The sequence below is a fragment of the Daphnia magna genome, linkage group LG5, assembly GCF_020631705.1.
Source record: "Daphnia magna isolate NIES linkage group LG5, ASM2063170v1.1, whole genome shotgun sequence".
NCBI lineage: Eukaryota > Metazoa > Arthropoda > Branchiopoda > Diplostraca > Daphniidae > Daphnia > Daphnia magna.
The window spans coordinates 1,163,897-1,176,140 of NC_059186.1; the positions used below are offsets into that span (position 1 = coordinate 1,163,897).

The following is a 12,244-nucleotide window of genomic DNA, read 5'->3' on the forward strand; positions in this document are numbered from 1 at the left end:
TATCCGCATTTTCCCGACAGCAGGTGTTCGCCAGGGTGACGCTCTTAGCTCCCCTATTTTTAACCTGGCTTCCGAGCCCCTCGTCAGGGCCGGAAAGTCCAATATTAACCCCGGATTTTTATTATTCGGCTCGCTCGTGAAAACCACGGCATATGCTGACGACATTGCCGTGGTTACAAATTCTCCCTCCGAGCTCCAAAACATTTTAAACGTTTTTACCCTCACCGCAAACACCTTAGGGCTCCAATTTAATGCCGGGAAGAGTGTTTGCCTGGTCTTCGACATAGGCAAGCCGTCTGACGCCCAGTGCCGAATTAGTGATCAATTAATTCGGTGCTTGGGTCCAGACGACCAAGAAACATATTTTGGTACACCGATCGGCGGAAAATTGCTGTTCCGACCACCAACTGACCTTATCCCTAACCTCGACAAGATGGCCGCCTCCCACCTCGCACCATGGCAAAAACTTGAAATCTTCCGTAGCCACCTTCTTCCCTCCCTTTCCCATCACCTCGCTTCGGGTCGGGTCCTGAAAGACTGCCTTACCCAACTGGACACTGAGTGTAGGAAGTTTCTAGGCCTTATTTGCAACCTTCCCAATCACGCAACGGTCCCCTTTTTCTACGCGGACCGGCGGGTTGGGGGCCTAGGAACATGCCGCCTCACTGATAATGCCGATATCTGGACCATCACCAGGGCTGCTCAGCTCCTCACTTGTAGAGACCCTACAGTGAGGAACATATGCCGAGAGCAGCTCCATGACACCATTCTGCGAGGGTTCAGAAACGAGCATCCAGGAGTGTTGCCAGTTGGGGAATATCTTTCGGGATCCGTGGATGGGGGGCTCTACAGACTGAGGTACGCGGAGGCAGGGTCTAACCTTTGGACTCTTGCCCGCCAAGCTGCCAAACGACTGGGAGTGCGGATTGATGTATCCGGCGACGAAAATTTAAGAATTGTCACCGATGACGTCTCCGTAAGCCCAGTTAAGGCAGTCCGCGGACTTCGGAAAGTAGCACGGCAGCGCTATACCAGGAACCTGCTCACCGACAAGAGCCACCAGGGAGTTGTAGCCCATTGCCTCTCCCTGGAAGGAACATCGAAAGACATGGCTCGCCTGGTATCCTGCCGTACGCCCCTCTCCTTTCGCGACTGAAGATACCTTCACAGAGCCCGGCTCGACATCCTTCCTCTTCGGGGGCACTCGTGGTTTTGCTCTCAGGAGCAGGATACGAGTTGTCGACGATGTGGGAAGGAAAACGAGACTGGGTATCACGTTCTTAATCACTGTGAAGAAGGTCTCCAGTTAGCCACCAAGAGGCACAACACCGTCCAAGATCTCCTGGAAACGCTGCTTGTCAAGCAAGGCCACGATGTCACTGTCAACAAAGCCATCCCCGGGCAACGCCTAAGACCAGATGTTGAATTAACATTATCTGGTTCCCGGGTGATGGTTGACGTCGTGGTCTGCTATGACCAACCAGGGAGCATGGAGAATGCCTACCAGCGAAAGATTGCTAAATATTCTTCCCTTGGTAGGATTCTCCCCCTGGTTATCGGGTCCCTTGGATCATGGAACCCCAGGAATGAAGAAATTCGCTCGATACTTGGTATCGATGGACGGTCCTGGGGTGCATTTCGATTCAAGGCCCGATTAGCAGCAATCCAGGGATCAATGGGAATGGTGTGTGCCCACTTCCACTACGGTGCAACAAACCCCGAAGACGAGGAAACCCCCAAGTCCCGTAGATTCCCCACTCCCAGTAGAATAGTTTTTTGTTCAGTAAATTTTATCTAATTGTATTTTGTTTTAAATATATCTTTGTACTTTTCCCTTATTTTAATACATTTTAAAATGAACCCTTTGAATACAAGTTTCTTCCCTTTTGGAAAATAACCTTAAAGCCTAACCACTAGACAATATGGGATTAGCATTAATAACTTTTACGATAAACACTTATTTTCTTTATCTTTATCTTATTTTTCCCTTCCGGAAACCTCTCCATAAAAACTAACCACTAGACAATATGGGATTGGCATCAATAATTTTTACGATAAACGCTTAGTTGAAACTAACCCTTTTCTTTTTCAACAACCCATGCTTTGCTTTACAAAGCCATGCTCGGACATTTAAGAGACCAGATGTTGTTGAATTTCTATTGTCTGGTTCCCGGTGTGACGGTAGAATACACCGCCACCGCCGCCGCAGCCGTCTTCTTCTTCTTCTTCTTCTCCTTCTACTTCTTCTCCTTCTTCTGATAGCTGAAGCAAAAGCTTTGCTGTCGGAAAGCGTTATTAATTAAAAGTTAAGCGCTTTATTGAGTTTGTTGATGAACAGCGTAATTATTACTTATGGTACAAATAATATAAATAAGTCAGGATGGCCGAGCGGTCTAAGGCGCCAGACTCAAGGATAAAAACCTTACTTCTCCAAGAGAAGCATCAGAATTCTGGTCTTCAATGAAGGCGTGGGTTCAAATCCCACTCCTGACAGGTTTTTCTCTTGGAAGATGTACTTCCGGAGTAGATTTTTCAAACGAGTCTCTTACAATAACAACAAGCGATGGTGGTATAGTGGTTAGCATGGTTGCCTTCCAAGCAATCGACCCGAGTTCGATTCTCAGTCATCGCAACAAATTATTTATCTAATTTGGAAAATCATGAATATTTAGGAGTGAAGTCCGCCACCTGTTGTCTAAAATTACAGTCATGAGCAAGAATGAATTAAGTATGGAAAAAACTACAAGGAAAATGTCTGATTCCTAGGTAGGCCAGGTCAGAAACATGAAGTATTAATTGAGATGAATGTGATGTATGCAATTAATGTGTTCCCAATACATGGCAAATTTTTATGTTTATTCCCATACCGGGAATTGAACCCGGCCCTCCTGGGTGAGAGCCAGGTATCCTAACCACTAGACAATATGGTCTGCTAGACTTTGTCGAGAGCAGACGTGTTTTCAAAGAGCTCTGGGTTTTTATGGATGTTATGTTTTAGCTCGTTATATTGTTCTTCTTTTTTATCTAACTTCATCCGAGAAACTCTTCTTTTTTTACAAAAACAAATATTTTGCTTTTATTCAATACTATTTTTTCTTTAATTTTTATATTCCATTCTAATTGTTTATTTATTTTCATTTTAAAATTTATTTATATTTTTTTTCAAATTAAAATCACTTCATTTATCGCCAATTTTCTTTTTTTCGGATTAAAATTTTATTATTTAAAAAAAAAAAAAATTATTTTATTTTCAGATTTTCTTATTTCAAACATCTAGTTTGCACTTTTATTTTGGTATCTTAATTTATCTCAATCTAAGTTCCCAGAAAATTTTAAATTTTTTTTTATATTCACTACTTTTGAATCTCATTTTACATCAAAATCATATGGTCAACCATCTCATTTTCCGTTCTTTAAACTTTTTTTTCCTATTTTCCATTTCCCTTATTATTTATTTATTTTTTTTAAATCCTATCAAATCCTTTAAAAAAAAAATATTTTTCTTCATATGTTTAATTGGTCTTTAAATTTTTCTCCCTATATTTTTCCTGATTCTTATTTCATTTTTTTGTTTTACTTCATAAGAATTTCTGTTTTACACTCTTATATGTAAGTGGGCCCAGGGTAGCAATGGCAGAGGAAGGAGCATCTAGTAGAAATTCTACTAGAGTAAGACTCCATGGGACAATCATTAAAATCCCAGTTCCTCTGCCAAACATTTTAAAATGTGGGGAGAAATCCTGTCAAGGTGAGCGAGGTAGCGGTCCCTGGTCTGGGGATCGCAAGAGACAATTGGCGGAGACACACATAAAAGAAAGACATTCTAGGAGAGGGGTTCAGTACACCACCCAGTATGTCTGCCTTGGCTGTAAAAAGGAATTTAATTCCTTTATTTCAGCCGGCAGACATGCAAGACCTTGTACTGAGTCCCTTTCCTCAAGCATTCTCCGCCATTCCCTCGAACTAACCATTGCATCTGCAATGGATGGTTCGCAGGGGTCTCCTAATCTCGCTCACTCTTCTCTCCCCACGTTTTCCCCTTCCAGAATTGAAGGGGACAAAATAATTTTAAAATACCCTGGTAAACCCACGAAGTGTCCTAGGTGTGAGTGGACTACCTTGGCAACTAACACCAGAGCCATGGGTCCACAGACCCCTAGAGACAGCCCACACACTCCGACTAGTTAAATATTGGGAATGCGGAGTGTGTGGATTTGCTGGAGATGGCCCTACCCTAAAAGGACATTACCAAAGATTACATTTCAGTCCCAATCCATCACCCTCCATCCGATTTGCTGGGATGCCCAATATGGATTGCTCCAACCGTGACTCTTCTGCTGCAGTGATCTCTCTAGAGGAGGTTACTGCAACAGAAGACGAGCGTGATGAGCAATCCGTGGTGGAAATCCCAACGATCGTTGAATCCCCTGGTAATGTCCTATCTCCAGCATATTTTAACGACAGCCCAATTTTAGATTTTAGGAGGGAGTTCACCACTTCTTTTAATACACAAAATTTTAGTTGGCTTTATGAACTCCCTCCACAAGAAAATATTAACCCCCAAATTTTAACAGAACAGATTTTAGACCCTTCACCGAACCTTGAGATGTTATCCCTTGTCCCCAGTCAGCAAAGTATTCGAGGACGTAGTCAGCACAGCTCAGAAGAGCAGAGCCAAAGAGACGACGATTTTGTTAGTCTCTGGGTCCCTGCCTTCTTGGGCTGTGTGACACTTAATGACCTAAACGACGTCCTCGAACGCTGCACAGCTGACTGGCTCCCTAAAGCTCAAATTTTACAAGACCCTAGCCCTGAACAACCCCGAGGAAACCCTGACAAAAGAAAAAGAAACCAAAACCGGCAGATGCAGAAGGCCCGGCGACATATCAAGCAAAAAGGCGTACGAGGCGAGGAAGATTCAGCGGCTCTTCAACATCTACCCAAGAAGAGCCGTTCGAGAGGTGCTCGAAGACCGTTCACCTTCGTACGATGGTACTGTTCAAGCTGCGGAGGAATATCTCGAGAGGACTTACAACCGATTGAGACCAACTCCGCAGCAGTGCCAAAGTGCGAAGGAACTCTACGACACCTGCGACTGGTCCCAACCATCAGAGGACCAGATGAACTTCCTCAATCGTGCGCCAACCCAACAAGAGCTTGAAGCTAAGCTTCGCCGGGCTACCAATACATCACCAGGGGTTGATGGCCTAGAATACCGTCATCTTAGAGCCATCGACCCCAACTGCATTCTTCTGGAAACAGTTTGTAAAATGGTCTGGAAGCTGGGGATTCCTAACTGTTGGAAGACATCGCGAACTGTCCCCATTTTCAAGAAGGGGGACACTAGCGACTATTCCAACTATAGACCAATATCCCTTCTTCCCACCATTTACAAACTGTTCTCGGGAGTGATCAGCCAAAGAATAACGGAGGTCGCCTCAGACCTTGGCTGGTTATCTCCCGAGCAAAAGGGTTTCCTCCCGGGGGTCCATGGTATTCAAGAACATACACAGCTCTTACAGACGGTTGTCGAGGAAACAAAGACCAAGCGAAGGCACATGTCCATAGCATGGCTGGACATGTGCAATGCATTTGGTTCTGTGCCTCACGCCGTTCTGGATGAGCTGTTCACATCACTTCCAATACCAGAAGACCTCCGGCGCATCCTGGTGGACATATATTCGGGAAATCGGATGGATTTTGCCGTTGGGAAAGAATCCATTCGCATTTTCAAGACAGCGGGTGTTCGCCAGGGTGACGCTCTTAGTTCCCCTATTTTTAACCTGGCTTCCGAGCCCCTCGTCAGGGCCGGAAAGTCCAATATTAACCCCGGATTTTTATTATTTGGCTCGCTCGTGAAAACCACGGCATATGCTGACGACATTGCCGTGGTTACAAATTCTCCTTCCGAGCTCCAAAATATTTTAAACGTTTTAACCCACACCGCTAACACCTTGGGACTGCAATTTAAAGCCGGGAAGTGTGCTTTTCTGGTCTTTGACAATGGCAAGCCGTCTGAGACCCAGTGCCGAATTGATAATCAATTGATTCGGTGCTTGGGTCCAGACGACCAAGAAACATATCTTGGTACACCGATAGGCGGAAAATTGCGGTTCCGACCACCAACTGACCTTATCCCTAACCTTGACAAGATTGCCGCCTCCAACCTTGCACCACGGCAAAAACTTGAAATTTTCCGTAGTCACCTTCTTCCCTCCCTTTCCCATCACCTCGCTTCGGGTCGGGTTCTGAAAGATTCCCTTACCCAACTGGACACTGAGTGCAGGAAGTTCCTAGGCCTTATTTGCAACTTACCCAACCACGCAACTGTCCCCTTTTTCTATGCAGATCGGCGGGTTGGGGGCCTAGGAACATGCCGCCTCACTGATGATGCTGATATCTGGACCATCGCCAGAGCTGCTCAGCTCTTCACTTGTAGAGATCCTACAGTGAGGAATGTTTGCCGAGAGCAGCTCCACGACACCATTCGGCGAGGGTTCAGAACTGAGCATCCAGGAGTGTTACCAGTTGGGGAATATCTTTCAGGATCCATGGATGGGGGGCTCTACAGACTGAGGTACGCGGAGGCAGGGTCTAACCTTTGGACTCTTGCCCGCCAAGCTGCCAAACGACTGGGAGTGCGGATTGATGTATCCGGCGACGAAAATTTAAGAATTGTCGCCGATGACGTCTCCGTAAGCCCAGTTAAGGCAGTCCGCGGACTTCGGAAAGTAGCACGGCAGCGCTATACCAGGAACCTGCTCACCGACAAGAGCCACCAGGGAGTTGTAGCCCATTGCCTCTCCCTGGAAGGAACATCGAAAGACATGGCTCGCCTGGTATCCTGCCGTACGCCCCTCTCCTTTCGCGACTGGAGATACCTTCACAGAGCCCGGCTCGACATCCTTCCTCTTCGGGGGCACTCGTGGTTTTGCTCTCAGGAGCAGGATACGAGTTGTCGACGATGTGGGAAGGAAAACGAGACTGGGTATCACGTTCTTAATCACTGTGAAGAAGGTCTCCAGTTAGCCACCAAGAGGCACAACACCGTCCAAGATCTCCTGGAAACGCTGCTTGTCAAGCAAGGCCACGATGTCACTGTCAACAAAGCCATCCCCGGGCAACGCCTAAGACCAGATGTTGAATTAACATTATCTGGTTCCCGGGTGATGGTTGACGTCGTGGTCTGCTATGACCAACCAGGGAGCATGGAGAATGCCTACCAGCGAAAGATTGCTAAATATTCTTCCCTTGGTAGGATTCTCCCCCTGGTTATCGGGTCCCTTGGATCATGGAACCCCAGGAATGAAGAAATTCGCTCGATACTTGGTATCGATGGACGGTCCTGGGGTGCATTTCGATTCAAGGCCCGATTAGCAGCAATCCAGGGATCAATGGAAATGGTGTGTGCCCACTTCCACTACGGTGCAACAAACCCCGAAGACGAGGAAAACCCCCAAGTCCCGTAGATTCCCCACTCCCAGTAGAATAGTTTTTTTTAGTCAATTTTATTTAATTGTATTTTGTTTTAAATATATTTTTGTACTTTTCCCTTATTTTAATACATTTTAAAATGAACCCTTTTAATACAAGTTTCTTCCCTTTTGGAAAATACCCTTAAAGCCTAACCACTAGACAATATGGGATTAGCATTAATAACTTTTACGATAAACACTTATTTTCTTTATCTTTATCTTATTTTTCCCTTCCGGAAACCTCTCCATAAAAACTAACCACTAGACAATATGGGATTGGCATCAATAATTTTTACGATAAACGCTTAGTTGAAACTAACCCTTTTCTTTTTCAACAACCCATGCTTTGCTTTACAAAGCCATGCTCGGACATTTAAGAGACCAGATGTTGTTGAATTTCTATTGTCTGGTTCCCGGTGTGACGGTAGAATACACCGCCACCGCAGCCGCAGCCGTCTTCTTCTTCTTCTTCTTCTCCTTCTACTTCTTCTCCTTCTTCTGATAGCTGAAGCAAAAGCTTTGCTGTCGGAAAGCGTTATTAATTAAAAGTTAAGCGCTTTATTGAGTTTGTTGATGAACAGCGTAATTATTACTTATGGTACAAGTAATATAAATAAGTCAGGATGGCCGAGCGGTCTAAGGCGCCAGACTCAAGGATAAAAACCTTACTTCTCCAAGAGAAGCATCAGAATTCTGGTCTTCAATGAAGGCGTTGGTTCAAATCCCACTCCTGACAGGTTTTTCTCTTGGAAGATGTACTTCCGGAGTAGATTTTTCAAACGAGTCTCTTACAACAACAACAAGCGATGGTGGTATAGTGGTTAGCATGGTTGCCTTCCAAGCAATCGACCCGAGTTCGATTCTCGGTCATCGCAACAAATTATTTATCTAATTTGGAAAATCATGAATATTTAGGAGTGAAGTCCGCCACCTGTTGTCTAAAATTACAGTCATGAGCAAGAATGAATTAAGTATGGAAAAAACTACAAGGAAAATGTCTGATTCCTAGGTAGGCCAGGTCAGAAACATGAAGTATTAATTGAGATGAATGTGATGTATGCAATTAATGTGTTCCCAATACATGGCAAATTTTTATGTTTATTCCCATACCGGGAATTGAACCCGGGCCTCCTGGGTGAGAGCCAGGTATCCTAACCACTAGACAATATGGTATTAGCATTAATAAGTTTTACGATAAACACTTATTTTCTTTATCTTTATCTTATTTTTCCCTTCCGGAAACCTCTCCATAAAAACTAACCACTAGACAATATGGGATTGGCATCAATAATTTTTACGATAAACGCTTAGTTGAAACTAACCCTTTTCTTTTTCAACAACCCATGCTTTGCTTTACAAAGCCATGCTCGGACATTTAAGAGACCAGATGTTGTTGAATTTCTATTGTCTGGTTCCCGGTGTGACGGTAGAATACACCGCCACCGCCGCCGCAGCCGTCTTCTTCTTCTTCTTCTTCTCCTTCTACTTCTTCTCCTTCTTCTGATAGCTGAAGCAAAAGCTTTGCTGTCGGAAAGCGTTATTAATTAAAAGTTAAGCGCTTTATTGAGTTTGTTGATGAACAGCGTAATTATTACTTATGGTACAAGTAATATAAGTAAGTCAGGAAGGCCGAGCGGTCTAAGGCGCCAGACTCAAGGATAAAAACCTTACTTCTCCAAGAGAAGCATCAGAATTCTGGTCTTCAATGAAGGCGTGGGTTCAAATCCCACTCCTGACAGGTTTTTCTCTTCCAGGTCCTAGGAAGATGTACTTCCGGAGTAGATTTTTCAAACGAGTCTCTTACAATAACAACAAGCGATGGTGGTATAGTGGTTAGCATGGTTGCCTTCCAAGCAATCGACCCGAGTTCGATTCTCGGTCATCGCAACAAATTATTTATCTAATTTGGAAAATTATGAATATTTAGGAGTGAAGTCCGCCACCTGTTGTCTAAAATTACAGTCATGAGCAAGAATGAATTAAGTATGGAAAAAACTACAAGGAAAATGTCTGATTCCTAGGTAGGCCAGGTCAGAAACATGAAGTATTAATTGAGATGAATGTGATATATGCAATTAATGTGTTCCCAATACATGGCAAATTTTTATGTTTATTCCCATACCGGGAATTGAACCCGGGCCTCCTGGGTGAGAGCCAGGTATCCTAACCACTAGACAATATGGTATTAGCATTAATAAGTTTTACGATAAACACTTATTTTCTTTATCTTTATCTTATTTTTCCCTTCCGGAAACCTCTCCATAAAAACTAACCACTAGACAATATGGGATTGGCATCAATAATTTTTACGATAAACGCTTAGTTGAAACTAACCCTTTTCTTTTTCAACAACCCATGCTTTGCTTTACAAAGCCATGCTCGGACATTTAAGAGACCAGATGTTGTTGAATTTCTATTGTCTGGTTCCCGGTGTGACGGTAGAATACACCGCCACCGCCGCCGCAGCCGTCTTCTTCTTCTTCTTCTTCTCCTTCTACTTCTTCTCCTTCTTCTGATAGCTGAAGCAAAAGCTTTGCTGTCGGAAAGCGTTATTAATTAAAAGTTAAGCGCTTTATTGAGTTTGTTGATGAACAGCGTAATTATTACTTATGGTACAAGTAATATAAATAAGTCAGGATGGCCGAGCGGTCTAAGGCGCCAGACTCAAGGATAAAAACCTTACTTCTCCAAGAGAAGCATCAGAATTCTGGTCTTCAATGAAGGCGTGGGTTCAAATCCCACTCCTGACAGGTTTTTCTCTTGGAAGATGTACTTCCGGAGTAGATTTTTCAAACGAGTCTCTTACAATTACAACAAGCGATGGTGGTATAGTGGTAAGCATCGTTGCCTTCCAAGCAATCGACATCGTGGTCAATGGCGTGGGTGTAGCGTTTCTGAATGTGATGCTGGAGATCGAGTACTTGGATGCAGACGTGTTTTTTTTGTGTTCTCCTGTTTCCCCATCAATTTGTGAGTTTATTGCTGATTTTCATTACTTTTTGTTGTTATTTTCATGTTCTAGAGTGTTTATTTTGTATAGTTTTCTTGTTTTTCTCTTGTTTTCCCCAAATTTATCCTTTTCGGTGTTTTGTTTACTTGTGTGGGGCCCCCCTCCCCCCCTTGGCAGTTTGTTTACATTGTCTAGGGGACAATGGCTGCCAAGTGGCTCAATAGTGTAGATGTCGATTTTGGGGTTCAATTCCCGAGATTGAGTATGCGTGCGGTACATGGGTTCGTGCGTAGTTTGAAGGTTGAGCCACAGGATCTCTTAGGCCTAGTTGCTGTGCTAGATACGAGAAATCAGGTCGCTAGAATTACGTTTACGACAGAGGCATACACCTCAAATTTTTTGTCCCAACACAGTGGTATCGTCAGGACGGAATTGGAAGGGAAAGAAGTTAATGTAGTCATCAGGGACAGTAATATTCCGGAGAAATTTGTCAGAATTGCAGGGATTCCACAGAATCTAGACTTGGGAGTAGTAAAGACACGTCTGAAGGAATTTGGAACCATAATTGATGCTCGTTGGGAACGCTATCGGGTGGCAGAGGATGACGTTTTATACCCTGTCCTTGCCACTTGGATGATAGTACGAATGACGTTGACTAAGAATATTCCCTCATACATTACTATTGGCAGCTATCGTGCCATGGTAAAGTATGAGGGACAAAAACCTACTTGCAGACTGTGTGACGACGAAACCCATTTTAGCTACAACTGCCCAACTTTTAGACGTAATAAGGAACCTATCATTGTCCAAAAGCCCAGTAATAAAATGACTAAAAAGACAGAGACAGTCCCGGAAAAACCCGTCACTCTACCCTTAGATGTAGACCCCATGGTTTCTAAGGCCCTTCTTGAGTGTGGATTACAAAGTTCACTCTCAGGGGGGACTCCCAACTTAGAAATTTCTCCCACCGAACAACCCGTTAAATCCACAGACGACCCACCACGACAGACTCCGCCCGCTCAAATGATAATCCCTGAAACACAACCTGATGACTCGGAACCTATGACAATTTCCATGGAACCAGTGGAACCCAATTTGGGGGAAGTTGAGTCCATGGAAACTGACAAAACAAGTGACCACCTGAAAGTTCCCACTGTACCACAAAGCAAACGTTTCAAACCAACATTGACACCCCAGAATTCTAGACCAACCTTGTCCACTTCTCAACCCAAGAAACCATTTAAATGACTGCAAAGCTAAAAATCGCATCTATCAACATTGGAGGGATTAGGTCAGTCGAGCGACGTCAAATTCTTTTTAACTTCTGCAGGGACGGTAACCTAGATATCGTGGGACTTCAAGAGGTAGCATTTCATTCTTGTCCAATTATTGAAAGTCGCTACCGTTTGTTGGCAAATGTCGGTCCCAACAAAAATGGAACAGCCATTCTCATTAGACATGGTCTGGACTATTCTCGATTACTTCTAGAACCCGACGGAAGGCTTATATCTATTGACGTGAAATGTTTCACGTTCATTAATATCTATGCTCCGTCAGGTAGTCACGTAAAAACCGAGAGAAACAACTTTCTTCGTCAAACCGTCCCTGCTTACACAATAACTACTCGACTGCCCTTCGTGTTGATGGGCGATTTTAACTGCGTAGACGACATCCAAGATAAGGCATGCTCCGACTCCTTCTCTTCCCAAAGTAATATTATCAGCTATGCTTTGAAAGAGATGGTTACTGGTCTTGATCTGGTAGATATCTGGAAAAAGCTATATAAAAGTGAACCGGGGCACACCTTTTACCATCCCTC

General features: G+C 44.0%; 2 protein-coding genes and 9 non-coding genes across 11 annotated transcripts; 8 read left to right on the forward strand and 3 right to left on the reverse strand.

Annotated features, from left to right (window-relative positions):
- The first annotated feature begins 2,374 nt into the window (after nucleotides 1-2,374).
- On the forward strand, nucleotides 2,375-2,493 carry Trnal-caa. The gene is made up of 2 exons: nucleotides 2,375-2,412; nucleotides 2,449-2,493. It is a non-coding gene; the product is annotated as a tRNA-Leu (tRNA).
- Nucleotides 2,494-2,852: 359 nt separating this feature from the next.
- Trnae-cuc lies at nucleotides 2,853-2,930 on the reverse strand. The gene has a single exon. It is a non-coding gene; the product is annotated as a tRNA-Glu (tRNA).
- A 3,123-nt stretch (nucleotides 2,931-6,053) lies between these two features.
- Nucleotides 6,054-7,470, forward strand: LOC123472383 (the record flags this gene model as incomplete). The annotated part of the gene is made up of 2 exons (XM_045173795.1): nucleotides 6,054-6,449; nucleotides 6,906-7,470. Coding segments are annotated over 2 exons (960 nt in total), but the record flags the coding sequence as incomplete, so codon positions are not given.
- Nucleotides 7,471-8,092: 622 nt separating this feature from the next.
- On the forward strand, nucleotides 8,093-8,211 carry Trnal-caa. The gene is made up of 2 exons: nucleotides 8,093-8,130; nucleotides 8,167-8,211. It is a non-coding gene; the product is annotated as a tRNA-Leu (tRNA).
- A 67-nt stretch (nucleotides 8,212-8,278) lies between these two features.
- Nucleotides 8,279-8,350, forward strand: Trnag-ucc. Its single transcript has one exon. It is a non-coding gene; the product is annotated as a tRNA-Gly (tRNA).
- A 226-nt stretch (nucleotides 8,351-8,576) lies between these two features.
- Nucleotides 8,577-8,648, reverse strand: Trnae-cuc. Its single transcript has one exon. It is a non-coding gene; the product is annotated as a tRNA-Glu (tRNA).
- Nucleotides 8,649-9,094: 446 nt separating this feature from the next.
- On the forward strand, nucleotides 9,095-9,213 carry Trnal-caa. Its single transcript has 2 exons — nucleotides 9,095-9,132; nucleotides 9,169-9,213. It is a non-coding gene; the product is annotated as a tRNA-Leu (tRNA).
- A 77-nt stretch (nucleotides 9,214-9,290) lies between these two features.
- Trnag-ucc lies at nucleotides 9,291-9,362 on the forward strand. The gene has a single exon. It is a non-coding gene; the product is annotated as a tRNA-Gly (tRNA).
- A 226-nt stretch (nucleotides 9,363-9,588) lies between these two features.
- Nucleotides 9,589-9,660, reverse strand: Trnae-cuc. The gene has a single exon. It is a non-coding gene; the product is annotated as a tRNA-Glu (tRNA).
- Nucleotides 9,661-10,106: 446 nt separating this feature from the next.
- Trnal-caa lies at nucleotides 10,107-10,225 on the forward strand. The gene is made up of 2 exons: nucleotides 10,107-10,144; nucleotides 10,181-10,225. It is a non-coding gene; the product is annotated as a tRNA-Leu (tRNA).
- A 401-nt stretch (nucleotides 10,226-10,626) lies between these two features.
- On the forward strand, nucleotides 10,627-11,673 carry LOC123472384. Its single transcript, XM_045173796.1, has 2 exons — nucleotides 10,627-10,758; nucleotides 10,807-11,673. Exons 1-2 carry the CDS (start codon nucleotides 10,627-10,629, stop codon nucleotides 11,671-11,673), a joined length of 999 nt encoding a protein of 332 aa, XP_045029731.1.
- Nucleotides 11,674-12,244: the final 571 nt, after the last annotated feature.

Coding starts and splice junctions, on each gene's coding strand:
- LOC123472384 (XM_045173796.1), top strand. CDS start 10,627: ATGGCTGCCAAGTGGCTCAATAGTGTAGATGTCGATTTTGGGGTTCAA. Junction 10,759..10,806: donor ATCTCTTAGGCCTAGTTGCT/GTGCTAGATACG, acceptor TTTACGACAGAG/GCATACACCTCAAATTTTTT.